Raw genomic sequence first — 27,153 nt, forward strand, 5'->3', positions numbered from 1 at the left:
CGTAAAAGTAGGAATATTTCATTGATCCAAGGAACGATTTCATCGATTCGAGGGATAAGCTTCGAGGAATGCTTGGCAATATCCCTCGATCCTCGAAAACTTCGAAAAATAACAATATACAAAGTTTATTATATAAATATTCTTCCGTTATTCAATTAAATACTAAGAAAATGTTTATACGATTTTAGTGAAATGTATTTTCATAGAGCCGCTTGAATATAAAGCTGTCGAACGAAAATATTTATATTATGACGATTACAACTAATGCATAAAAGCTAGTCGAGGAAAAGCGAAACACACAAAGACGTACATAATTGGAGGTTATTCAAACCCTTAACTATTTACGTACGTGTTGAAATGAAGTAATTTCCTCTATATATGTACTTAATTGCTTTCGTAATTCAGTCGAGTTAAGAAGTTGAAACTTTAATATCGAGCTTCCTACGAAACGGAATAGAACTCGCTTGTAACAGGTTTCAATGTATTTAGGTTTCTGCGAAATCCAACGGAGCTGAAGAACATAAAGAACATATCTCTGCTGCGTCAGCAAATGCGGATAAAGTCAGAGCCGGAAGAAGAAGGCGGAAGTGGCGTCGAGCCGGAAATCGATATGCCGACGGACCTCTCCATGTCTAGTATGAGTCAGCCATCCAGTGAGCAACAACAACAACAACAACAGCAGCAGCAGCAGCAGCAACAGCAGCAACAACAACAACAGCAGCAGCAGCAGCAACAACCTCTGTCTCTTCACGATCCACCCGCAAAGTATAGAAGTCACGCGTATAATCTCGTGAAAACTAATCAAGATTCTGAAGAGAAAAAGTGACGCGAGACGTAGCACCGACCCGACTGTGCGTTTTTAACGCCAATCGAGTCAACGGATCTTGCACTGTAGAACGTACTCGTTACTCGATCAAAGACAGTCGTGTTTCGAGATGATGCGAAAAGATTGATGTACTTTCTGTTAAATACGCCAGCTATCTTGGCAAAGTCGCTCTAGCCTTCGCTTTCGGAATGACACACGCATCTAGGGATACTCGTTGCCGTACAAAGATCGCTAGATCGTGATTGTTCGGCCGCTGTTCGAACGGAACCCGCGAACCAGTTAGTTGCAAACTGGCAACCGACGTGCGATCGATCTTTACAGAGCAAATACACGACGAAAGACTGATAAATAAAAATATCGTGCGAGTTACCGCGTCAAGCGACGAAAAAAATGGTGTCCAAAGCAGCAACAACGTTGCCTCGGCCATGATTAGCCGATGACACGCCTCGAATAGTAAACTGCATCACGATGCATTTTATTTCGACGTTGGCCGCAACTTCGAACAACGTCCAACCGATTTCGAATCGGGCTCGAGGATGAGCAACGAACAAACAGCGGTCCATCAATTTCCACGCGTTTCAAATAGATAATTGGCTGCGTGGAACCTTGTCAAGGACGCCAGGAGCCGATTGTCGTGCTACAATTGTGGAGGACGCTTCAGTGAAGCTTGAACTTTTCGCGGATATTCCGCCATCCGTTTTCCATCCTTCGTGCGAACGCACGTGTGCGAGTGTGAAACGTTTCTCGCTTCTACAACGAACTACTTTAGAAATGCTTATAGAGCGTTATCGACGAACGTACAAAACGGTGTTCGGGAAACGATCGAGCTATTTTATTCCAAAGTTCTTCTGTGATGTAAACTTTAACCTGAAAGTAAATTCTCCCGGGGTAAAATATGCTTTTAAGTATAACTAGAGATTGGATTTATCCAACATTCTCTTATTTGAACGAAGAAATGGAAAACGAGTTGTTACGAGCAACATCTGGATATTAGTTTAAAATTAACGTAATAATAGCTCAAATCATTTAAAGAGCATCCAATGTTATACGGTCCATTTTGTAAATAACTAAATTGGAGAAAATTTCCAAACTAGTTTCCCGTTGCACCGACTCAGTTGTGCCAATCTAATCGTCGGTAATTACGTACATATACGCGTTTAGTTTAGTGTGCTGTATAAAAGGAAACAAAAAGGGAAAATGACGCGATCACCGCTTCAAGAGGTCAAAACGATACTCAAGATCGTTTGTATCCCTACATCTATAGTAGATACTTGTACATAAATTGACGAGCTATTGAGAGAAAGAAAAAAAAAAAAGTATAATAAACTCTATGAAAGCAGACAAAAATGTGCGACATTTTTAAGGAATTCGGGGCCAGAGTTATATATATACATATATATATGAATATAAATTTATGTATAAATAAATCTCTATATATATTATATATATATATATATATTTTAGTACCGAAGAGAAATTTATAATCGAAATTTCTACGTTCGTTGTCGATGCGATTGTGACTCACATTCCTCGCCAACGGAACCTAGACTTCAAACAAAAAAAGAAAAAAAAAAAAAGAAAAAGAGAAAAAAAGAAAAAGTAAAAAAGCTATGTAACTAGGGACCGAAGGCGTGTGTATGATTAGAAAGTGGTTTTAAGATCGTATTTTTTACAAAAGACTCACATACAAACGGGACAGAAAGTATGGAAAAGTTCTTACGAGTGAATCGATGTACGTTTACGTACGTGTGAATGAGCGAGCGTGTGCAAGAAAGTAAGACAAGGAAAGACAAATAAGTCTGCAAATATGAAAAGTGCATTAGCAAGCAAGAGATTTATATAACTGAAGAAGAAAAAACCGTTGTATTTCGCTATTTGTATACTGTGATCTACGTGAAGTTTTTATCATAAAAAGATGCAAATGCATAACAAACAATCGTGTATATAATTTTCATGAGAGAACAATTTATATTAATGATAAATATATTGAAATACACATATGCAATTTGTGTTCTTAAAGACAACCCAGATTTGGACCGTGACAAAGATTTGATATTCCTATACATGCAATTTAATACACTTAAAGTGTGATTGCATCTAATAAAAATTATTTATTCGTAAGTACTAGACCTACGTGTCAATCCATAAACGTTATACACACACACACACATACACACACATGGTTACATACGAATGTACATCTCACTCTAAAAATGAACGTTCTAAAAAGAATATTCCCTACGCAATGCAAATATCCATGTCTCGATCTCGATTACGATCTTAGTTCGGATTGTCATATTATCTTTAGAAATATATTATATACATGTGTATCGCGCATGTGTTGTAGAATTTTTAAAGAGCATCAATGTCCTGGAAAATTCTTTTATCTCCCAGCATTTACAATCCTCTTCCCTTCCGATTTGCCAACAAAGTTTATACTTTATTTCTATTTACAAATTTTGTAGAAAATAAAACCTGTACAATTCTAGAAAATTGCAAACTGTTTATTGTAGAACTCATTGCAAGTGGGCGAGCAATGTGTAAATAAAGATTTATTTACTTATTAAGCTAACCTTAAGAGTTAGTTTATTATCCTTCTCTAGGAGAATCGAAACATTATAAAATAATAACATAAAAAAATAAAATATATATATATATATGGTATTATATATAACTCTGATATATGAAAATATTCAAAGACAAAAATATGCTGTTACGCTTAACTTTATATATTTTACGTACATTTTAGAATATAAAAGAGATTTTTATAGAGATAATAATAGTTTAAGAATGGAAAAATATTATATCATCTGCTATTATGCTAGTACTTGACCTTGTAGTACCATCATCGTCTTTAAATTCCCCATAACTTATTTTTCCTAATACGTATACCCTTTGTCCTTTTTTCAAATAATTTAAAACTGTGTCGCGTAAAGTTGGTTTAAAAACACATATCCTATGCCACTCTGTCCGTTGCATTAAATCACCTGAAATTTCGTTCAATATAGTTTTATTTCAATAAAGTGCAAGTTAAATAAAATGAATGACTAATGAATTAAACGTGTAAAATTTCTCGCATGTATACAATAACTTGAAGTCATTATGATATATAACTTAGGTTATATGTAGTTAATTAATTCTACATACCATTGCTATACCTATAGTTGTTGTGTGTGGCAAGAGAAAATATAACAACAGGATGCTCATCATTACCCCTTTTTTGTGCATTACCTCCTGCTCTTCCTAGTAGTGTAACTTGATTTATAGCTACGATTAAGCATACGATTAATATTTAATAGAGAGAGAGAGAGAGAGAATACTATTTACCTGGTAAAATTTTAAATACTTGTTTGTGATAGAAACAAGATGTAAACAACTACATTATTGTATTTCTCAAAAGCACATGAGAAATACACGTACAAATGATTTATATTGAAATTCACTTTCCAATTAAAGATACATAAATTATGTATGTTACTTATTTCTATATCATAAGCATCATATTGATGTTCATATTCTTCATTTTAGATATAAAAATGTAAAAAACCGGTACACTTATAAACAAATTCCCCGATCTAAGAAATTAAGTTTTATTGCTTACTTTTTTCTATTTTCGTATTCTCAATAGGAGCAATACATAATTGTTTTCTTTCGGATTGTTGGATTGCATTTGTTCGGATATTTGGTATTATTCGTGGGATAACCTAAAAATAACGCAATGTTTTTAATTTTATACGTTAACTTTTGTATCTTATATAACGTAAACTTAGATTACCTGCCGAAACATTCTTACTATTTTGTATGAAATGAAAAATGAATCTAATACTCTTCGAAGAATCACGTTTCACAAAAGTACTTAAGACTGACAAAAACACACGTGGGCATGAAAAATCCGATCTGTACAGTATATGCGAGCGTCATCTGCGCTCTGGTGGCAGAAATAGGGATTAAGATTTGAAATAACAGCATTTCGCATGGTGTCGTATTGGGAGGAGGAAGTAACTGTTGAGAGTCTGTCGTAAATATGGAAAATTTATTGTAAAACACCAAGACATTGCTTCAAAATGGTGAGAATGTTAATTTACTTCATTTTCTATCGATAATCCAGTACAATTTATAGCGATTTATCGTTTTTCAATGTAATTAGAGGGTTATTAGTTTTTGATTAAGGTCACCTACATCGGGAAGTACAATCACGTATTATTGAAGTGAAATTCTTTCCCTTTTCACTCCCCTTGACCATTTTTCTTCTCTTCTTTTTCCTCGATAATTCTTTTATTATCGTTTTTACTTTTCCGTTTCTTTTCTTCCTTTCCTTTCCTTTTCCTTGATACATCGAACTATAGTTTGAATATAGTTCGATAATCGTTCGATTTTACGTCAATAATAGTATGTACGGTAATAATTTTCTGATATTTTATTGCAGTTTTGTTCGTTTGAATTATATTAGCTCAGTCGCGTTTACTTTTATACACGTGTCTCATCTTGTTTTAGTCTGATGTATTGTTTATTTTACTTGGAACGTAATATCGAATTGCTGAAAACATCTTTTTTTTTTGGATGCACGTTCGACTTAGCGGCGAGCCTCACCACTCCTCCCTACTCCTCGCCAACCAAAAAATCACCAAAGGTAAATCGCGCCACAGCAGGTCATTCCAAGACAGATATTACTTTTCTACTTTCAACTTTGGATAGAGGTTAATTGTTCATTATCCTAAACTTTCTAAGAATCAAAAATATGTTTTTTCAGAGCAGATTATATTTCACACATTTTGTTACAGCTCCTCCGCAACTTAACTTTGTCCTCCTCTCTCGGAAAGGATATAGCAGCAGTGCTTCAACTTCAAGCATGTAAGAGTCTTTGCACATTGCGTTTCAATAAATTTTATTTCTCGGATTTTGCAACAATTGTTATTAATTGGAAAGTGAAGTCTGGTTTTAAATCTTTATATTAATGTTCCAAGTGTTATAGTAATTAGAGTTTATTAGAATTTAAATTCTTTTTGTTATTGAAGTTGCAAGTTTTCGTAGAGTTTCGTATTCCGTTACCTCAAGTTGTTCTAACAATCTTTGCTGATTTTCAGAACAAATTATAATTATAATAATTATTATTATTATTATTATTATTATTATTATTATTATTACTATTATTAAAGGTGTGTCACTCCTTCCTCTGCTTGCTGGATCTTGGAAAGGACCTATGGTGCTTCAAAAGCCCAAAATGTGAATAGATTTTTGTTTTGGACTTTGTTTAATTTTATTCTCTATATTCTGTGACAAATTATTATTAATTAAAAAGTAGGATCTGATTAAAAATGTGACAAGTGTAAACTTTTCATTCTCGTATTAAGTATTATCCTACAAATTTTTTATTCGGTAGAGATCAATCTTTTATTATTTGAAATTTTCACAGAATAATTAACACTGTTATTAAGAACAAATTATAATATTCTATGTTTTGTTACAGATTTCTTCGTGGCATCTACCATGGGATTCGACGGTTCTTATTCGATGGCGCAGGTTTCACGATGGATTCGCCGGGCCACAACATCGATGACGACGACGTTCTTCGCATCTAATCGTTAAGTCGCATGCATTTGTTCCTCCGGTTACTCAACCATGTCGTCGAATGAAAAGTCCGAATCGACACGGGTGACTAACCAGTATTATGTAGAATTTTTGGCGAGCATAGTGACCGCGGGTATTTATTATACCCGTGAGTAGTAACATTTTCATGTCTGTATCCTATTTATTAGCTCAGGATAGGTTTTCTTGCACGTGGCGTTTTTAGATATGGATGATAATGCATCGATAATAAGTATGATAATATAATAAGTATTAAATTTGAAAATATGAAATGCGAAGATAATAAAAGCGTAATTTTATCTGTCCGCTGACGTGTATCAAATTTCACGTGCAAGAAGACACTTCGCGACAGGCAGATTCTGGAATCAAAACAAGATTTGAATGGTTCCTTGTGTTTAAAAGATTCCTTATGTTTTGATAAAGGAATCGCCTGAGGTCATTTCTATTAATATTTCAATTAGAATCATTGACACAAAAATATTATTTCTCAATTGATAAGATAAAGTAAAATATAGAGTCATTAAAATTTGAATGAAATGAGATCACTATCCCGTTAGATGCAAAATATAATTGTTAATCATTCTTTTAGCCTAGGATTTTCAGGTTTTACCCCTGCCGTGTTCATTGCCAGGACCTCGCTCACGTGCCCAGGTGCTACTTGGATGGGAGAAAGGCAATGGGCATGATGATTAGTTTATAAGCTTAACAATTTCTTGGCGACTGACGTTGCGTTGGTGTATCGTGCACGACGTATTTTCCACTATTAGTGTGTGTGTGTGTGTATGCGATTAAGCTGTGGAATTGCGTCGTTTTTGCTATTGATTATAATTTTCGCAGATGTGTGAATTCAATTGGCAATAACAATGCTACTACATATGTGTTGGTATTAAATTATAAATGATGATTACATCGATCAAAATACAATGGTCTATTCTAGTAAGATTATTTGTTTGGACGATATATGCATAATTGTACGCGATTATGAATATTTCATTAAAATTGGAAATCAAATGTACGTAATATTTTTACGCAATGGTCGCTAGCCGATTCGTCAGTCGATTTCAGGGAAATGGTACGTATATTAGAGTGTGAATGTTGTGTGTGAAACTCGGGTGTCGGAGGCGTCCCGGGACGTTTCTCTAGTGTAGGCTCTTGCGCCCGGGTTATGCGTGAGGACCGTGGAGCGAGTGTGTTGGTGTGCTTGTTTTGTCACCTCATAAATTTTAAATATAGGTGTCCGGGTAGGATAGGTAGAGTATACTTTCTGGTGTGAATGAGTATAACTATAAGCAGGCAGGGCCGGGCAGGTTGGCACAGTCTGTCGTCAGGTAGGCGCGTCTTCGCGTGTCCAACCTGTTTCAGGATACCAATTTTGAAAAATCGACGGTGAAGCTGACACCACGAATGGAGCATGCCATTCGTCTCTGGCCTTGCCTATCGATTTTTTGAATTTCGCGGTCGTGGTCGCGTGTAGAGAACGGGTTGCGAAACGAACGTTTACAAGTTTCAGCGGGCATCGCGCCCGAAGAGAGAAGAGGCCACGAGCCGAAGAGGCCCGGCAAATTGCCGTAGAAGAGGGCAACTACTAATGGCTTCCCATTTTCTGGATAATCCAGAAAATGGAAAGTCATTCTCGTTACTACTTTGTCACTATGCTCGTTTTTAGTATTTATAATAGTAGTGTCCTTTCCTTGGCCGACATACGTGTTGTGTGTATATGTGTATAAAATACTCTGATATATTTTAAAATCGATTTATGCGTTCCCTTGAACGCAGGTAATAACGAAAATCAAAAAAGGGGCATACTAAATTTATTAAACACCGTATACACACACACACACACACACACATATATATATATCTGTCGTTAAAGAGTATAATATCTTGTTGTTGTAACGTGAAAGCAGAAAGGATGAAATTACATAATTTTGTTACTAGGGATAAGTAGAAGGGGAATATATCATCTCATAATTTGATGAAACTCGAGCTTTCCTTTCTAAGGTTAAATTTCGATTACATATATGTGTATATATCAATCTGACTTGCGTGTATATTATACATATACACCGCTATCTTAATTACTTTGTGGATCGAATCAGTGAGAAATCGATCCAAACGGTGGATCTTGCCACTTGAATTCCTCTTGATAAGTGACGTAGATGACCCAATAGCATACATTGAGTAGGCCAAAAGAAGCGGGAAATACGACTCGCGCCACTTTGTCGATGTAAGACACGCTATTTATGTGTCTTGCGATCTTTTCGCCTTTCTTCCTGCAATTTCCAGCTGCTTCCCTTTGTCTGCGCCTCCTGCGATTAACATAACAAGAATCGATAATATTCGAAGCTTTACGAGCGATTAAAAGATAAAAACGATGATGAATATTGTCGCAGGATGAATGCAGAGGAGTAAGTGATTCCCAAAATAACGAACGAATACACTCAGTAATACACAAATAAAATATGGTTATTTTCGTTCAATTGCAAAGAAGTAAACGAGCAATGAGTAAAGTAGAAATAAGTAGAGAACGATATATAGATGCGAATGATCCAATTAAATTGGAAAGAACTCTATCGCGAATAAAACTGCCAGCTAGAGAAATATGGAAATTTATATAGTATATAAAATGGAATGGAACCGATAAAGTAAATGAAACAGGACATACATATTTTCTAGGAGTTTTGAGATAGAAAATGAAAACAGCGAAGGAAATTTCTACCTGAACTCCTCATCGCCAGCAAGGCAATAGAGAAATTGTCGCCACTTCGGTATCCACACTTCCGTTTGCGTTTGTCTTTCCATCGTTGATGGTTTCGACGTAACGGACACTGTCATCGATCCTCTTCCGTAAGAGACGGATTCCTAAATATAAATTTGTTCGAAGGTGTACAGGGTGAGTCAGATTATACGGGGAAAAATGCCGAGTTCAGTTTAAGCGATAAAGAAAAGTCAAATGATGGATGTTTGTGTAAGCTGGACATTATATTTACATTAACATCATAAACATCGCATAACAAAGAACTTGTCCTTCGAGGTACGTCTATCATTGTCTCTGGGTGAATAGTTTGAGGACTGCGCGACACAATGTCGCAAAACCCATCCTGATAGTCGGCTTCGCTCTCATTTTCCAACTCTTCCTCGTCCAAAGGAATTTCTCCGCTGCCAACCTGACAGAAGCGTGTTACAACTCGGTTTTATGAATTTTGTGGAACATGGATCAATGTACTAGGTATTAAAATTAATCATTATAAATAGATACCTTTGTAAAGTAGTGCACACCGGCGAATTCCAACAGAGTAGCGATACAGTATCCAAAACTCATTAATAAAAACCAATCAAGGGCAGTGGCGTATCTAACTTTAGGCAAGTCTGTTCTGGAATCGAGACTAATGGTGGACAGTGTCAAAACGGTAGTAATGCCTGTAATAATAATTTATTTGATATCGTTTTCAAGTATTTTTGGAGAAATCTCTGCACTACGAGGGTTCGTGGGAAAGGTTGTTGGTTCGCGTGGAATCTTGAGCCTCCCAAGATTCAATCAAAGATTTGGAAACTTTATAGTTGTACTAAATTTACGCATATATTCGGTATGTTCGAAGGGACGGACTGACTTACCTAGACCAACCCGATCGCTAGTAGCTTCACGATGAATCCAGAAAGACACCCAACTTAGGACTACTATCAAAACACAGGGTACGTAAACCTGACAGAACCGTGAAGAGAAGAATATTACAAGAGGAAAAGAATAATTTTTTATTCGTTAATGTACTAAAATGTAACTAAAATTATGTAACGAGCTAATGTATTCGTATCCACTTACTTGGATGAGAAAATAACCGGTGTTTCGTTGCAAGTTGAAGGAAACTTGAAGAACTGAGAATTCCCCTTCGCGACGAACAAAAGTTAAATTCCTGTACGGTGAACCCATGAGATCGAACTGTGAAAGAGCCATTCCAGGGACGAAATTTACGGAGGAGCCCTCTTGCCATTCGTAAATTAATTGACCGGACGTATATGCATCTAAAAACGTACAATATTAAAGTTAAAACATATTAGAAAGGCTTCCAATCCAACGCAAATTTTGTTACGCTCGCATCATCTTGTATCGTATTGAAAAATGATAATATCTACGTACGTTATCGGATAGAAAAAGGGCAAAATGAAGGCTAGACACTATGGAATTCCGAAAGAAACAGGAAATTTACGTGTATCGTAAACCACCGGCTGCCAGGATAATATCGGCATATGCACGTATATATGTATGCATATTTTTGCTTGGTAATAAACACTCGTGACGTATGTCCAATATCTCTCTACAGAAATCTTTGATATCGATTCTTTACCGAAGATATCAAAATGCATTTATTTATCTTTTTAGTATTAATTGAATTTCATTTTACGTAGTTTCTGAGTTGTTGGTAAAGAAGAAATAGCGTTCCTTGTACTTTTGTAGCTGCTGAGTTACTGGTAAAGAAGGAACGCCGTTCCTCGTACTTTTTGCTGCAGGAGTCTTGCAAGTAAACTTGGGAAAGTCACCACGAGAGGGCAGTCGCGTCGGTATAAGAAAACTATATCAGTTTAGCGCATTTCAATTCATTTTTCCTAAAATTTTGATTTCTAAGTTACGTTATTGTTGCAGCAAATGAACGATATATATAAATAAATATATATATATAATATGTATACATAATGTGTGTAGCCGGCAGACAAAGATTAAAAAAGTATCGAAAAATTAATGAACCATGCGTATCAAAAAATATAAGAAATAGAAAAATTTATCTCGGACGAAAATTGGAAACACAAGGTACAGTTCGTCTTTTATAATGTCGATTCCACCGCGTCTACTTTCTGGCTACCATAACGCACGTTATTACTTGAAAGGCTGAAAACATTTGACAAGAGGCTTTTTTCGTTACGAGCATTCGAATCGTTTTAAGGATACTTACAACTTCCGAGAATAAGCGGACAAGATTGCCGATCCATGGGAAAATTTCGAAGCTCCATTGGACATTTTGCTTTTATAGTAAGCCTGTTGTAAACACGAATATAACGTATGGTTGTAATCCACGTTGAATTAATGTTAAATTACTTTACGATATCCGTATTATTACTATTAGTTACGGTATTTAATATGCAAATGAAATCTTTACATTAATAACAACCTCATGGAATAGAGTATATCTCCATCTTGCGAGATTCTTAATAATTTATTCGGCACCGTGATGGTATGCACGTAGCTGTGTTTTCCATTATAAAAATACGTGTCCGGCCTCCAGATTCTTTCCAACATTTTGATGCTCAAGCTGAGCGACTTTATCGGGCCCAAGAAGCTTAAACGAGAGTCGCGCCAAGATTGTCGAAAGTAACAATCCATCGAATAATCCTGTAAGAAGTAACACGTGCCATCATTAGTAAACGGAAATGCCATCCTGTCCTTTTTCCGGACCACGAAACCGAAGGACGAGTAAAACGTATACATATGACACACAGAAGAAGTCGTTTAACTTCTTCGTGGACGGGGATAATCGAAATTTTTCGGTAAAATTAACGTTTACTGAAAAAATAAAAAAAATAAAAAAAGAAGAATTATCCGACCGAGAAATTTGTCCACGCTTTCTATAATTTCGAGCCATCCGTTAGGCATCTGACAAATTCCATGACGGAGAAATATCGTGTCTTTAGACGGAGATGCAATCGTCAGGCCACCGCCAAAGCAGCAGTTTTTTCGAGCGAACTCTGTGCTTCACCGAAGAATTTGGATCATTTATTTGCACGTCTGACATGCTAAACCTACCATGTCAAGTTCCGACACAGGACCCATGCTCCTTATCAGAATATTGGTTTTTACCACGGTTGGCGTTCCTAGGAAAGAAAACGCGCGATTAAATCTTTTATAAACTGAAAAATCGAGATTAACTGGCGTAAAACATCGTCTGTACATCTTCGATCACGTAGGTAGGACGCGTCGTAACACGATACCTACGTTTACGGGAACGCACCTTCGTGTCGACACCGTGGCAAGCAGCCCGCAGCTATTTAGCCTTACCAGGACTTTACGACTGTGTCCAGGGCTCGGCCAGCAAGGAACGCGGCATGGAGCGTTGGAGCGAATGTTTGAAGAGACGATAGTCGGAGATTCAGGAGAGTCATAGAAGAGCGTTGGGTCGAAGAAACGCATCCACGCGACGCTAAACGCGCCGCACGGCCGAAACTTAATCCGACACTCGATGATTGTGATTCAAACGCATAAAGGACAAGCCACAGAGCACATAGATTAAGAATACCAAGTTTTATAGCGGTATCGTCAAGGTGCGTACAGACGTCACACGTGAACAGGTTGACCGAAATTTTGTACGCCTTATTTCCTTGGAAGATGACTCTCGCTTTCGGCCTCGGTTATCCCAGGAACGCGTAAAACGTGTCGTCCTAGCGGAATATTTTGCGGCCCGGACACCCCGTACAGTAGTACTACTGTAGAGCCAAAGTTTCAGGCTTTTCAATAAACAACGCTATCGATTATTTGAAAATGAACGACATCAGCGATCTGGAGGATTTGGAGGACGGGCGTATCTTTGAATCAACTAATCGCGCAATCGAGCAAAGTGGGATTATCGTCGATCTCATCTGGTCGAATTAATTCGGTTTGTCAGAATTACGTAAAACGCATAATAGTAATAATACGCGATCAATGTGAAATATAGGACGGTATCCCGTCGAAACGCGTCCATCTTTTGACGATTGGTGTTATTACTCGTAACGCGAATTGCTTGGTCAGCAGAAAGTAGACGAGAAGTTTTTCCCTGCAATCGAAAAAGGGCGGATAATCTAGATAATCTCGTTTAGACGACTTGCCTCCGGTCGACAGGTTCGGGTAGACGCAGTTCGCTTGCATCTTGGAAATATTTAGTTTTATTTCATTTTAGAAACAAACACCCACTGTCTGATAACGAACTTGATCAGTGTGCATGTAAATTTTTGAGTAGGACGAATGAATAGGACTAGCTAAAAGGAGCAACGAGCAGGGGGTGGCTGCTACATAGGAGCAGAGGCTGCTATAGAGGAGAAAAGAAAAATAATACATAGATGGACCGACGGAAATGAGTACAGAGGGATAATCGAGAGAATAGTTGGGCGTTCTTTTGGATGAAAAAGAAAAAGAAAAAAATAAGGATGATGGAAAATTGGGACCGCGTGTCAGGGATAAAGGCGATTTCGAAGGGGTAGTTTTCTTCGGCTGGCTGCAATCCAACTTTCCGCGTGTTGTATTCGTATCGGACCGGCTCCTATTTTTCCCCTTTCCGCCCGATCACTCGTCAAAGATCGTTACAATGCCCCAATTTTTTCGTTGTAAACATTTCAAGATCGATATTGCACGAAAACGCCACCCCTTCCTTTTAATCGCTGTAATTCGCTGATTCTCAGCCGCGACTCTCGCGATCGTTTAATCCTTTCATCACGAGGATCGAATTAATCCAATTTGCTCGGGGCGACCCGATCGAGCGTGAACAAAATTTTACGAACGAAGAATTGTTTCAATTAGGGAGAAAAGTTATCGCAATTGATTTTTACGCGGTGTAAATTATTACCGAAAACGTGTCGATTAACGAGTTTTCTCGATTCGTAGCGTTTCGCAAAGAGAAAGAGGTTCTTCGTCTTTGCTACTTTTGCCTTACGTTTCGATAATTTCGACAATTTCGACGCGCGATAAAAGGTATCAACTTTACTTAACGTTTATTAAAACGTTCGAAATAAGTGGAAGCTCGTCTCTTTACCCTTTCCGTGAGTAGGCAGTTGATTGTTCTCGTAGTTCATTAGAAGGTTCTCAAGAACCATCGTGATGTTTCTGGAAACAATGTCGTTGACAGTCCCTCTGGTCAGCGTGGCTTTCGAAGAAGTCTTCGAGGACGTGGAAGAAACATGGAGCGCGTGGTTCCGATTTCTCCACGACGACAGCAATATAAGGAGTAGAAACCTGCGAAAGTCAAATGTCAGCTTATCGAGCGATGTTACCGTTATTATTAATCATTTTATTTAACGTTATTTAATTTAATCGATTATAACGCGATCATTGTCCCGTGGATACGTTGGCATCGTTTCACGAATCGATGAATTCACCTTTGAGTAACGTTATATCTAATATCGATAATAATGGCACTGTCACCGCCGTAAACGTCACAAGCTTCTTTCTTCGTTCGTTTCACGATATTTCACGGTCGTTCGAGGCTTAAGCTATTAAATGAAACACCTTAAAAAGCGACAGGTACTCGACGATCAGCGTTGTGAAACGTTATCAGCGAATATCTTAGGGATATAGGAATGTTGCGCGTGGTACAGAGAAATTTGTGAAAAAATCTTGTTTTCGATGGACTTTTCGCAAAAAGGGCACCGGAAGGGCTTAAAGGGCGATTCTGACGTAACGAGGGAGAACGTTCACTCGAAACATCGAGGGGCAGCCTCGTCGGAAGTTGCTGAATCCGCGGCTAAGGAGAGCACTTTTCTACTCCTCTTCCCCTCTTCCCCTCTTCCATTCGCTCTCCTTCTGCAATGGCCTCTCGGCCTTCTGCCTGCTTTGCCACATGAAAACCGTTTTTTTTTTTCTTTCGACGGACCGCGTTTCAATTTTTCACTATTTTCACAATTTTCTTCCATTGTCTGTACATCGCGCCAAACATCTTGCTCGTTACGCACTCCGTTCGAAGTAGTCGAAAGTAGGAGAACCAATCAGGTGAATCGATATCGTCATACAAAATTACAAGAGTCGCTTTTTAAAGACTCGTGCACGGCAAATTATTCCAATAGGAGTTTTTAACGATACGTTAAATGCAGATATCTGGACTTTGTAGGTACTGACATTGGTACTTGATGCACCAAACCATAGGTTTATGTTATAAAAATACGAACGTATGCACGCCTCAAAGCTGCCAAACAGAAATTACAATAGCTGTGCTGGCTTGTAAAAAGCCAATAATCAACGAGGAGATACGAGCTGACGAAAGGGTGGTAATTATTCTCTTTGCGGCTACCGCAGGTACACGTTTACCGGCTACTCGTACACTTTAATTTCAGCTTTTTCATTAACGGTCTGTATCGATATTGCCATATTTGTGCGGCTAGCTAAATAATCGATGCGGAATGCAGATCCTTGCCAGTGCTTTCATTATCATAATTTACTTTCCCGTTTAATCCTTCGTTTCGCACGTAGGAGCCTGATTTTCTTAATTTAAAAAAGCTCTGAACGTAACGAGTGTATACGGCAACTTATTCGGCGATGTCGAAACGTCTCGGTGCCCTACGAGATAAAGATAACGGCGCTGGTCATCGTTTGTGTACGTATTTTTTCGTTTGTACAAACAGACGTCGATGACAGACGCGAATGAAAATCGCGTAAAACGAATTTACGTGGAACAGATACTCGGCGTAATTGATTGATTGATTGACTGAACGTCGTCGACGTTTTAAGTTCTCACGCTGAAGAAAGAAAGGTTACAACGTAAGCGACGATGAAAAGCCTTTCTACTTTGAAATGTTTATGACGCAGGAAAGAAAACTCTGGAAAAAGCTGGTTCGAGGCACACGCGGAATTCAACGTAATTGCGTCTGTTAACAAAATTCGATCGATCGATCTTTTTCTTCTTGCTGGCGTACTTGTCCGTGAGATTCGTAAGTATTTACGAACCGAATATCGCGTTTTCAACTTTGTCAAATTGGAAATACGGACAGCCAATTTAGTAGTCCAATAATGAAATATTCCACGTTTCGATTACCATCTTTTTTATAGATTTCTTTTATTTATAAGATACCAGGATATCCTCTTCCGGCGTAAGAAATGTCGACAAGGAAGAAACGTATGGGACGAAGAAACAATGTCTCGAGGCCTGAAAGTGGTTCGAGAAAAGAGAACGGGAAATCGCGAAACCACTTTCGACTCTCCAGAACCCCCTTATTTCTGCTTTGCGAGATGATCCAATACAATTGCTTTAAAGCGGAATTTTATTAGAAAAAAAAGAGGATGAAACAAGAGGAATAAGACTATTTTCCTTGTAAGAGCGGTATTGGAGCAACAAAATGGTATTTCATATTTGACTACTCTCCTTTGCTTTCGAAACGAAACGGTCCATCGATCGAAATGGAACGAAAGAGCGTACTTACGTCAACATTTCGCTGCGCCTTTTCCTCCACTTTGATCTTCGACGATCGATAAAGCGACACCGAGAAATTTTGAAAAATGAAATAAGCGCGAACCGAATACCGACACTCGCGGGGAAGATCTACACGCGATTCATGCGACGGATCCTCGTGGATCTCCCACCTGGCGGACCAAACTTTCTGCCGCGCAAGCTCCAACAATCCTGCCTTCCGCGACGTTCAATGAACTTTGTTATCGTTTATTCGTTTCTTCTTTATTCCTTTGTACCGCACGTTCAACCATTGACAATGTTATCTGGCGGTTGCTCGCTTTTTACAATTTTTTTTTTTTTTTTTCATTCTACCTTCGGTCGTGTTTGACGAAATATATTGAATTTACGGAGCTTTGTGCGAGTACAGTAGGGCGAAGTGAAATCATACGTAAAGAATACATAAGCGAAAGAACGACGATCAAAAGGAATTAGCGATGGGGATTTCTCGCGCAATTTCGTCACTATCGTTTAATTTCGCGTAATAGGCAGATTATCTTTGATCGAAGTTATTCGACTAACGAAATTCTCTTCTTCCTTTTCATTGGCAAGCAATGGAAAGGGGAAACTAGTTACGAGGAAAAAATGAGTTACGCACGTACGGAAACGACTTTTTCACGCATCCATCGTTTCCATTGTATATGGTTTGACGATTGTTTAACGTCCGAGAAATTATGCACTAACGTGGCATTTGTCTTTGTGGTCGAAAGATGCAAAAATGGTGTATCGTATGCGGTACCATTGTACTACTTTTCCGACATAGGAAAAGATGTCAGATACGTAGGTGGGATCGTGTAGAGCAGCTTGGCTAGGTGGTTGGCGAGGACGATTTTCGTATCTTTACATTTCCATGTAAAACTGCTAATTTAGCAATGTGGCTTTTAGCAAGCGTGTCCTGCAACTCGATACCGTACGTTCAGATCGATTTGACGAAAAGTTGGTTGTCTGTGCTTAATTTCGCGCGTCTGCCGGTGAGCCAATATCTATTTTTCCATAAAACCAGTCAAAATGGCTAGTCTTTAAAGAATACGTAACGGTGGAATATCTTCGTATTTATTGATTTATCGCGTCCTAACAAAAGGAATTCTGCGCTATGTAACGCGTTTCTGGTACTGTTCACTCTGGGTATTAATCACGATCCCTGAAAAAGGGTTGAGGCATTTATAAAATTGTAAAACCAGTGTGGTAGTTTCAGTGGTTGTACCACGGGCGACCCGGAAGAATGATGCGCGGTAAAAATCGTAAAACCGCGTGGCAAGTTGCGCGAAACTAGGAAATCGGTTGATTGATTGATTGATCGACAAAGATAATTATTTCGTCGCGGCAAAAGTCGTTACATCATTGCGGAGGAAGAATGTAACGCGAAGCAGGAATTTTTAAGTAAAATTGTAGGATCGGTGGTGTTGACAATTTCGTAGGATGCGCGACTCGCACCGTCGCGTTTACGCTCCGTAAATAAAGAGCCTTAATAAATAAGGGTCGTGCCTGGCGGAGAAAAGAAGGATGAAAAGTGCGAAGATAGGAATAGATTATCGCGAAACCACTTGTTTCGATATTGCCGAGGACAAAAGTACACGTTCGGAGGGGAAGATCGATGGAACGGTAATCTGGTAAGGTGAACGACTCTCGATGCCGGTGTGTGTTTTGCGGAGGCATCTGAAGGGTGGCTCTGCTTCGATCGTGGCGTGGAAATCAAAAGAGGAAGAGAAAGGAAGACGGCCAGAGATAGAGAGAAGGAGGGACAGAGGCAGAGAAGCGAAGAGACACGAGGACCGGCTGTGTGTCACTAGGTCGCGGTGAAACGGGGCTGCACATGCGTGGTCCATTTTGCGCCAACCTCCGGACCGCCTCGGGAGCCGAGGAATGCCAAGTACCCAGAGATACGGAGGCTGGTGTTATCGGCGTGCAAAGAGAAGCGAAAGATAAATAGGTGAGAGAGAACGGATAGGGAAGCCGGCTTCGAGAGTACTAGCAGTGCAAGTGTGAAACACCGATACGAAACGAAACGTTTGGTGTAGTAGAGGGGAGAGGTTGAGGGTGGGAATGGCAGGCAGGCAGAGACGTACGAGAAAGAGGTTGACTAAATTCGATAAAGAAGGGACGATGGTTGGAACAACCGAACAGGTGAACAGGCTTTCTACAGGGTTTCTACAGGGCTTGCACAGCGCTTGTACAGGGCTTGTACAGGGCTTGTACAGGGCATGTATAGGGCTTGTACAGGGCTTGTACAGGGCTTGTACAGGGTGTCGCGCAAGAAGCAATAGCGTTTGTCTTTCGTTGAGGTTATATACCGATGATTAGTCGAGAATCGCGAGGTGTGCGCTGTACAATTTTTTCGTGAATCGTTGGACGCTTCAACGACGCGTCGCTGTGGCAGAGATTTATCGCCAACGTCGGACATCCGTCGTGCAAACACAGAGAGATCTACGAGAAATTGGATGCGCGATCAAAGATTTTGAAAGCCTTTTTACCGTGGCTGACAGGCCGAACAGTGGTCGTCCTCGTGCGACGTCGTGTCCGTGAGACGCGCGGTGTGCTCGGGAACTCGAGATACGTGGCGGAGCAGCTAGAGGAGATCGTTCGACCGATGTCAAAGATACACGTACGCGTATAAATCGTTTCGTTTAAACGTTACTTACGAATAAAAGGGAGAACTTGTTTCTCACGACACCCTGTATATTTGGCCGGTCGAGAAATCTCGCAACATGGCGAATGAGATTGGAATTCAAGTGAGATTGTTCGAAAAGAGGCTCGAAGAAGAGAAATTGAAGGGAAAATGGAAAATGATAGGAGGATGGGAAATAATTACTCGTGCGTTGTATGAGACGGAAAAAGGCAGCGTGGAAGGTGAAATAAAAAATGTATAGGGCTCGAGAGGAAGAGTGAAAGTTTAAGAAAGTGAGAAAGAAAGATGGATGGACAGATAGATAGATAGATGGATAGATTGATTGATAGAGAAAGAGAGAAAGAGGGGAGTTTGGGACGATAAGGCGAAACGTATCCTAACAGAGAAGCCAAAAGGAGGTTGGCAGAGGGTGATAGCGAGGGGGTTGCGAAACGGGGATGGGTATGCGGAGAAGGTGAGTGGCGCGCAGTATCCGAAGCGTCGGAAAATACCGTCGACGACGGCGTCGACGTCGGACAGTGCTGGTGAACGAAGCTGTCTGTTCGGTAGTGAGAAAGTGTGCCCTTTGAAGGGTTGCCGTGCCAGGAACAGCGAGAGGCATCGACTCCTGGCCCGAGACAAACCCTCCTTGACGATGTCCGCGGATCCTGTCGACGGCCTTTCCGTCGACGTCGTTCCATCCGCTCCACGCGACGAGTACATCGTTCTTCCCATCTTTAGATCAACCCTCGTGAATATACGTTAGGTGGAATTCGACGTCCCTCGGAAGAGGAATACATGCGTGACCAACGTACACGGTAGCCGCGACAAACGCGAAGAAAATATCGCGCGAACACGCGCAAAGATTTTTATCGCATGGAATTAACATAAAAACATGGAACTCTCGATCGCGATTTTAACGAAATATCGCGAGTCAAAAGGCGAATCATTGTGGTCGCAGAAATGAAAAGCACGCGCGTACCTGCGTTTTGCTTTCACTTTCACCTTCTCCGGATACTCGTATCAGTAAGTTACGCTTGCGTGAGTATAGCCGATGCCCGTCGTTCTAATTAATCATTTTTTGACAATCCCGCTGCCAAAGCAAGAATCGCAGGTCATCCCCGTTTACTTGTGTCGATCGTTAGCAATTTTATCTATGGCACATCTGGCGTACTTTGCAAGTTACAAACTTCTTTCGTTCGACTACTTCTTTAGCCGAGTTATAACGATTCGATGTTTGCATCGTTGTTAAAAGTAGCTTGTATGTAGCTGTCTGTATTAGGTATGAAAGAGACGAAAGATTAGACGACCAGTTGGTACGCGAAAAGGGTCAAGGACGGAAATGAGACCGGTTCTGATTGCAGTTTCTGGCAGCTCGATGTCGAGGTGCAAGGACCTATCGAGATGACGTCCTCTTCTACCTGCTGACGTAATTCCGGAGGATGCATCGCAGGATGTGGCTGCAGCAGACGTTTCTCTTGCTGCAAATGCTTCACCTGATTGCTTGGTAATCGTTTCATCGACATTAATTTTATCTTCATCGAAAAAGTCTACTTTCGACACTTTAGTTCGCTAGCAAAGGAAGAATGAAAGGTCGATGAATTCGACTGTATTGTTCGTAAAATGAAATTTGTACCTCGCTTAGTCGTCATTAGAAAAAGAACGATTGATAGCGATAGATCGGATCAAAGAACGACTAATCTACCGTTCGTTATTTCGCAACAAGCAATTTCGATAAATAAAAATCACATCGAAATAAATCTACGACTTTTAGTAAGACAAAATTTTTATTGGAAATTTATATACATATATATATATATATATATTAATCGCGTATTCGGTTTCAAAATCTTTCCTGGTAATCCGTGTATTCGCGGATACTCTTAGATAACGATCGTAAAAACATAAGCACGTCCCGTCATTGAGAAGATGATAGAGCATCCGCGTATATTCGTTTCGTTTCTGTCTTGATCCTTTTTTCCAAGCAATGCGTTGATTTTTAGGGCCAGTCTTGAAAATACAGGGCTCTCTGACAGATTAGAAAATGTGACGCAAACTATATCGCGGATCCTCGATGGTTACGATATTCGATTGAGGCCAAATTTCGGCGGTAAGTGCATTTTGAATTTCTTCGTCCAAAGTAACTGAGCATAAGCTGCACGATGTTCGTAACTTGATGTTTAGCTGTTTGTAATTTTTAGAAATCGGTATAGGTATCCTTTTTCGAGTGTAAAGCATATTTCTACAAGCGATAATTAGTTAACCAGAGCCAATAAATCGTACCACTCAACTGGTGTTGTTGAGTAACACGTGACAAGGTATAGCTCGGGCCTTTAGGCTATCTGGCATCGCAGTATCGTTGATAATATCAATAACGGAAGAAAGGATAGAAATACTCGTTTTATCTTTCAACCCAGGCTGTCTCAGACTAGCTGCGAATACGAAAATCAAGTCGAGTAACTTTTAGGGAATTTCACGTGCTATAATATTTTTAAACGACTTATCTCAAACGTTGACCAACTAAAGTCAACGTAAAGAGAATTTATCGAGCGATGGCGAATGTCTTACAGGTCAGTGATCGCGCCGGAATTCCAATTAATCCGCTTAACGATGCCTAGTAATTTCCTTAATCCTCGTTGATTGCTCGACCTATAAAAGGCGAATTAGATATACGCGAGTCCTTTTATACGCTACTCGTTCTCTTCTTTTATCGTATTTTATACAGATTTCTATATCTAATTCTCCCAGGAGAGCCCCTGTTGGTTGGCATGGACCTTACGATCGCGAGCTTCGATGCAATCTCGGAAGTAAACATGGTAAGCATTATCAAGGGGCTCGTAAGAAAACCGACCCTCGTCAAACTCGACTTTTTGCAATATTTTAGATAGTAATAGGTTTCAGTGCAAGTTGGATTTACAGGATGATGGAATGGATATTACGAAAAATGATGTATAGTCAGTCAGAAAACACACATCTTTTAAATATAAAATATAAAATATTATAGCGAAAGCATCCATTTTACGAATCTTTTTGCTACATCAAGACACGTATCGTTCACGCGTCGTATAATTTATTTATTTCCACTTTTATTAAGAAGGAGGAGTAAATTCATTTCGATATATCTATTGGGTCTTTTAGCTTTTTGCGATTGAATTCCATCAATTTATGGTAAGATGTGTTCTTGCTTGCAGAAACGATAACGGTGTTCTTTTTACCACAGGATTATACGATAACGATGTATTTAAATCAGTATTGGAAGGACGAGAGACTGGCGTTTTCTCAAGAAGAGGAGGTTCTCACTCTCAGCGGAGATTTTGCGGAAAAGATTTGGGTTCCAGACACGTTTTTCGCCAACGACAAAAACAGGTACGTCGGAACGATTTTACGAAACCCCTACATTTTCTCCTAAAGAGGAATAATTACGATCAAAGTTTAACAAGTCCGAGAAATATTACAAACTTTCAGACATTTTTCGAGTAAACGATATCTCGCGACATTCGCCAGTGTTTCGACTAGAATTTTCCGATTTACCTTTCGCGCGCCGTGAATATTCCGAAAACGAGTTATCTCCGAGTCACCAATCTTTATATTCTCTCTGTGTTATTGATCCTCGAACAGCCGAGTCCGAATCAATTCTGACACGCTCGAATATTACGTCTATTACTTTCTAAAAACTATATCGTCGCTATAGGACGAGGCATCTAAAAGCACATAGAACGACTCGGTTGTTTTTACGGTAGGAACAAACGCAAGAGCATCGGAGTAAATTTAGTTGGACTTGAACTTTGTTTCGTTTCGAGATCTTCGGGTGGTCAGTCTTAGCTGCCTCGATCTATATTTATCTTCCGGTCGTTTTCTCCGATTGCCAATGATACGAGAGTAAAAGGTGAAATGCGATTAAGAAAGAAAATGTTGATTTTCGGTTTGTTCGCAGTTTCCTACACGACGTGACCGAGCGCAATAAACTCGTTCGGTTGTCCGGAGACGGATCTGTCACTTATGGCATGAGATTCACGACGACCCTGGCCTGCATGATGGATCTGCACTACTATCCGCTGGATTCGCAGAACTGCACCGTAGAGATCGAAAGCTGTACGGTCGATATTACCTGTCGTAGCTCTTTCCCCCTTCTATCGATTCCTTTCGCTTCTCTCTTCTCTAAGTACGGTAGAGCTCCACATAACCGAAGAAATAAGCAAGCGAAAATATTTGGACAATGGAACGTTCGTACAGTAGGACAATCGCTCTTTCCTCATACCGGATATCGTTTATTTGAATAGAGTTCGAGAATATAGAGTTGGAACGTTCATCGAGTATACGCTTGAGAACTGCTTTTCGTATTTTTTTCGTAGACGGATACACTGTGCTGGACGTGGTAATGTATTGGAAACAAACGCCGGTCCGTGGTGTGGAAGAGGCGGAACTGCCACAATTCACGATAATCGGTTACGAAACGAACGATCGCAAAGAGAGGCTGGCCACTGGTATATACCAGAGATTATCGTTAAGCTTCAAGCTTCAAAGGAACATCGGATACTTCGTTTTCCAGACCTATTTACCTAGTATCTTGATCGTGATGCTAAGCTGGGTCAGTTTTTGGATAAATCACGAAGCAACCAGTGCTAGAGTAGCTCTCGGTAAACATATGGAATTGTTTCCCTGTAGATCGTAAATCCTAACACTTTATGACTGGTACACAAGTACGTTGGCTACAAAAGCTTTCTGTCTACTTATATATTAAATTATCCATTCGAAAGCAAAAAGTCCTTTCAATGTATCTATCGTGTAGCAAACCTCGATTATCATAGTCTATTATTATATGTAAATAGTCGATCGTCACGTTATATTTTCCCTTTGTAGGTATAACGACAGTCCTCACAATGACCACGATATCCACAGGTGTACGTAGTTCACTGCCACGTATCAGCTACGTGAAAGCTATCGACATTTACTTAGTAATGTGTTTCGTTTTCGTGTTCGCTGCTCTCCTCGAGTATGCAGCGGTCAATTACACTTATTGGGGCGCCAGAGCCAAAAAGAAGACAAAAAAGAAAGAAACCGACGAGAAAAAAGTAATTTCCTCGAAATCAGGTAAGATCTTCTTGATTAGATTTTCTCTGTTTGATATTTAAATCTCGAGAAACAGCTTATCCATTTGGAATCCGTGGAAACGTTTACAGGAAGCAAAGCAAGTTCTCCTTTTCCTGGCTCAACGGAAGCGGACATAATAGAGCTTCAAGATCTCAGAATGTCTCCCCTGCCAAGTATAAGAAACAGATCAGGCCTAGTTAGTAGTAGTTCGACGCCTGGAACCGGAAGAGAACATGATCCGGCCAAGTTTCCTCCTAGCTTTCGAATTTCCAGAGTCGCGGCCTACAATACATACGGGAGAAACGCTGGCCTCAGATACAGAGGCCCTAAACAACATAAACCTAAGGTAAAGGAGGGACGTTAAAGAACCGTCGATGACCATTTAAAAAGAAAAGGAAAAGAAAATGAAAGAGAAACTTAACAACGAGGAAAAATTATTATGGTTGCAGGTACTACACGCGATACGGAGAGGAGCATCCGTATTGCGCGTGTCGATGCCGAAGATCAAAGACGTGAACATTATCGACAAATATTCGAGAATTATATTTCCCGTCAGTTTTATGCTGTTCAATGCCATTTACTGGGTATTCTATTTCCTCTGAGCCTAGCCGTCGCAACAGTCTCATGCCATCTGCCGTACGAAGAGAGATGAAAAAAAAAAAAGAAAAAAATGGACCAATCCATAATCGAGAATTTCCAAGAGTCTCAATGAAAAGGGAATCAATTCTATTTGAACTTGAATCAAATTTTGAAATTAGATTCCGAATAGAGTCGACGTTCGGGCCACGATTGAAATCGAAATCTTCATCATTTTCGATCGAAGGGAGCAGGTATCGAAAGTACTGAATCGAAAGCTGCCAATATTTATCGACGAGGAAATATTTTCAAGGTATATCGATTTATAATCTTCAGACGTAATAATATTTTAGAAAATACGTTCCTATTCGATATTTCAATTCGAATGGATTGCAGTGCGCGGTGCAAATGGTACTGTTATTCGAGAATTTTGTTTTTTTAAATAAGGTCAGCTGGAAAGATCATTTAAAAATCGATAACTTTCTTTTTTACCTGTCATTTACGAATCAAGCGATTAACGGTTCATCTAAAACAAATTGAGATTGCAACGAAAGCCAGAGACCGTACTTCGAAATTAAAAAATCGTCAACTCCCGTAATTGTTGCTGGTATCGGTATCTGATGGTATTTCCACTCAAATCGAGAAAAGTCGTTAAATCAACAAAAATCGTTCGAAATGAGAGAAGCATAAATTTTAGAAGCATATATCATAAATTAGAGTAGTTCTCGATTAAAACTGCTAATTATCATTACTGTAGGTAAAAGATAATGTCACTGTTGTCGATAATGTCAATATTTTCCAAAGCGTGTCTCATACGTGTTATCATACGAGGTTATCTTAAAACTATACAGTAGGACTCCGTTCATATGAACTTGTGGAGAGACAAGTTGGTTCGGTTAACCAGAAGATGTATTCTATATAATAATCGTCTTTCGTTCTGTTAACGAGATAAATATTTTATGGATTAATAGGATTGATAGGATTAATAGATTCCAAAAATTTGCTCCTGCTACAAACTTGTATCGACTGCGAAGCATGTGCCCAAAGTTGGATTCCCTATGTCCATATAGACTTTACGATCGATTATACAGCGACAGTTTGTTTCTAGACGATGGTTTGGAAAGTCTACTAGTAAATCGGTGCTTGTCTTTCCTTTTAAGTCTAATTTCTTCTACCTTTTTCCGAATGATATCTTATTAGACGTTAGACGTTCGTATAGATCGCAAGTATACAATTTCATGTATATAAACGGAGTTCCACTGTATCTTCAAAATTTTTACTTTCGATAAATAAATAATACAAAATAAATAATCGCAACGATTGTAAATCTTTTTATTTATACGTCAACATCTTTCGATACATGTACCATACACGACTGTCGAAATGAATGTATACATTTTTTAACCTGAGTGTGTATATGTATACGTACATTACAATGTTATATACATATACATGGTTTAACAATTAATAATCCAATTGTTGATAAACATCTGTTCATTTACACGAACGACGACAGTCTTTAATACGTACACGAAATTAGACTTAATCTTCCATTCGTTGGTAATCTGTATGAATTTGGAAAAGTTTAGTTCTCCATTCCTCCAACGTTAATTGTAAAACATCAATTCGAGAAATCGTCATACAGCTTACACTCTCTATATTTTCGACGATAATAAGTAAAAATTGGTTTGATAAAAATTCCCATACGTCACACACGGCGCACTATTTCTCAATGTAGAACAGTACAGGCATGGTAGTTGTAAATGGAAAACGAAGAAGGAGAAAAAACAGAATAAAAAAAGTATTTTCGGTATCATTAGTCCAAAGCTTAAGAAATCGTTCGAGCTTTAATTTGAACGGTGAGAACGACGAGAAAAGATGATCTAACGAATGTGAGTACGCGTGAGTGAGAAGAGAAAAAAAAACTGTCTTTTTCTAGGGAATATTTTTCTGAAACATTGAAAATGCGATCCTTATAGATTGCGCGTGGTAATGTTAATTATTTTAATATAAATCGTATCTGTAATTTTAAGGCAAATTAAATTTAGCGACTTAAACAACTGTATGCTATTTCTACTATACCAATTTTATTCTATTCTTACCTCGTCCTTGTCATCCGTGGACACCATACGTGACCTATACTTAGATACTTATTCTTTCTTGTACGCTGTTCTTCCATGTGACCATTGTCGGCATATCGTCAGCTCTGTGTTTAAAACCCTTCGTCCATGCGTATCCTTTACCAGAATCTTCAAGTATTCTTCTCAGATCTTTTCCAACTCTTCTACATTCTC

At 39.1% G+C, this 27,153-nt stretch overlaps 4 protein-coding genes and 1 long non-coding RNA gene across 21 annotated transcripts in view; 3 read left to right on the forward strand and 2 right to left on the reverse strand.

Annotated features, from left to right (window-relative positions):
• The window catches only part of LOC122577134 (ets DNA-binding protein pokkuri-like), a 32,217-nt gene extending 29,458 nt beyond the window's left edge, over positions 1 to 2,759 (forward strand). Inside the window, exon 5 of the mRNA XM_043748264.1 lies at positions 490 to 2,759. Within this exon, the coding sequence (XP_043604199.1) occupies positions 490 to 826 (337 nt within the window). The 3' untranslated portion in view covers positions 827 to 2,759. The remainder of the gene's footprint in view (positions 1 to 489) is intronic.
• A 773-nt stretch (positions 2,760 to 3,532) lies between these two features.
• LOC122577138 (single-stranded DNA-binding protein, mitochondrial) lies at positions 3,533 to 4,740 on the reverse strand. The gene is made up of 4 exons (XM_043748275.1): positions 4,602 to 4,740; positions 4,428 to 4,530; positions 3,974 to 4,093; positions 3,533 to 3,813 (listed from the first exon to the last, which is right to left on the reverse strand). Exons 1-4 carry the CDS (start codon positions 4,611 to 4,613, stop codon positions 3,611 to 3,613), a joined length of 438 nt encoding a protein of 145 aa, XP_043604210.1. The 5' UTR covers positions 4,614 to 4,740; the 3' UTR covers positions 3,533 to 3,610.
• A 74-nt stretch (positions 4,741 to 4,814) lies between these two features.
• LOC122577132 (gamma-aminobutyric acid receptor subunit beta-like) lies at positions 4,815 to 26,924 on the forward strand. Of its 16 annotated transcripts, XM_043748257.1 has the most exons (12): positions 4,815 to 4,893; positions 5,404 to 5,523; positions 5,608 to 5,677; positions 5,983 to 6,049; positions 6,294 to 6,407; positions 21,941 to 22,008; positions 22,413 to 22,558; positions 23,127 to 23,284; positions 23,545 to 23,829; positions 24,053 to 24,283; positions 24,373 to 24,629; positions 24,733 to 26,924. In XM_043748257.1, the coding sequence occupies exons 5-12, from the start codon at positions 6,314 to 6,316 to the stop codon at positions 24,883 to 24,885; spliced, it is 1,392 nt and encodes a 463-aa protein (XP_043604192.1). In that variant the 5' UTR covers positions 4,815 to 4,893; positions 5,404 to 5,523; positions 5,608 to 5,677; positions 5,983 to 6,049; positions 6,294 to 6,313; the 3' UTR covers positions 24,886 to 26,924. The 16 variants fall into 16 exon arrangements, with proteins under 16 accessions (XP_043604192.1, XP_043604182.1, XP_043604194.1 ...); XM_043748259.1 differs by lacking the exon at positions 5,404 to 5,523 and having other exon boundaries at positions 4,823 to 4,893; XM_043748258.1 differs by lacking the exon at positions 4,815 to 4,893 and having other exon boundaries at positions 5,374 to 5,523.
• On the reverse strand, positions 6,423 to 16,676 carry LOC122577133 (gamma-aminobutyric acid receptor alpha-like). The gene is made up of 11 exons (XM_043748263.1): positions 16,562 to 16,676; positions 14,185 to 14,384; positions 12,207 to 12,274; positions 11,575 to 11,795; positions 11,359 to 11,441; positions 10,233 to 10,432; positions 10,028 to 10,115; positions 9,672 to 9,832; positions 9,403 to 9,579; positions 9,132 to 9,274; positions 6,423 to 8,721 (listed from the first exon to the last, which is right to left on the reverse strand). The coding sequence occupies exons 1-11, from the start codon at positions 16,567 to 16,569 to the stop codon at positions 8,508 to 8,510; spliced, it is 1,563 nt and encodes a 520-aa protein (XP_043604198.1). The 5' UTR covers positions 16,570 to 16,676; the 3' UTR covers positions 6,423 to 8,507.
• On the forward strand, positions 9,475 to 11,497 carry LOC122577143. Of its 2 annotated transcripts, XR_006320079.1 has the most exons (4): positions 9,475 to 9,641; positions 10,012 to 10,187; positions 10,267 to 11,216; positions 11,294 to 11,497. It is a non-coding gene; the product is annotated as an uncharacterized LOC122577143 (long non-coding RNA). The 2 variants fall into 2 exon arrangements; XR_006320078.1 differs by having other exon boundaries at positions 10,267 to 11,497.
• Positions 26,925 to 27,153: the final 229 nt, after the last annotated feature.

Source organism: Bombus pyrosoma, linkage group LG17 (assembly GCF_014825855.1).
Source record: "Bombus pyrosoma isolate SC7728 linkage group LG17, ASM1482585v1, whole genome shotgun sequence".
In the NCBI taxonomy this organism is placed as follows: Eukaryota; Metazoa; Arthropoda; class Insecta; order Hymenoptera; family Apidae; genus Bombus; species Bombus pyrosoma.

Bases quoted from the DNA above. Each gene is read 5' to 3' on its own strand.
- LOC122577138 (XM_043748275.1), bottom strand. The intron at 4,094-4,427 runs GTAAGCAATAAA...GCTTAATCGTAG, and splicing joins GAATACGAAAATAGAAAAAA to CTATAAATCAAGTTACACTA. The intron at 3,814-3,973 runs GTATGTAGAATT...ACGAAATTTCAG, and splicing joins CAACTATAGGTATAGCAATG to GTGATTTAATGCAACGGACA.
- LOC122577132 (XM_043748246.1), top strand. From the start codon at position 5,325: ATGTATTGTTTATTTTACTTGGAACGTAATATCGAATTGCTGAAAACA. The intron at 22,559-23,126 runs GTACGTCGGAAC...GTTTGTTCGCAG, and splicing joins TTCGCCAACGACAAAAACAG to TTTCCTACACGACGTGACCG. The intron at 24,284-24,372 runs GTAAGATCTTCT...AAACGTTTACAG, and splicing joins AGTAATTTCCTCGAAATCAG to GAAGCAAAGCAAGTTCTCCT.
- LOC122577133 (XM_043748263.1), bottom strand. The intron at 9,833-10,027 runs GTAAGTCAGTCC...TTATTATTACAG, and splicing joins TAGCGATCGGGTTGGTCTAG to GCATTACTACCGTTTTGACA. The intron at 9,275-9,402 runs GTAAATATAATG...ATTTATATTTAG, and splicing joins GCGATGTTTATGATGTTAAT to GAATCCGTCTCTTACGGAAG.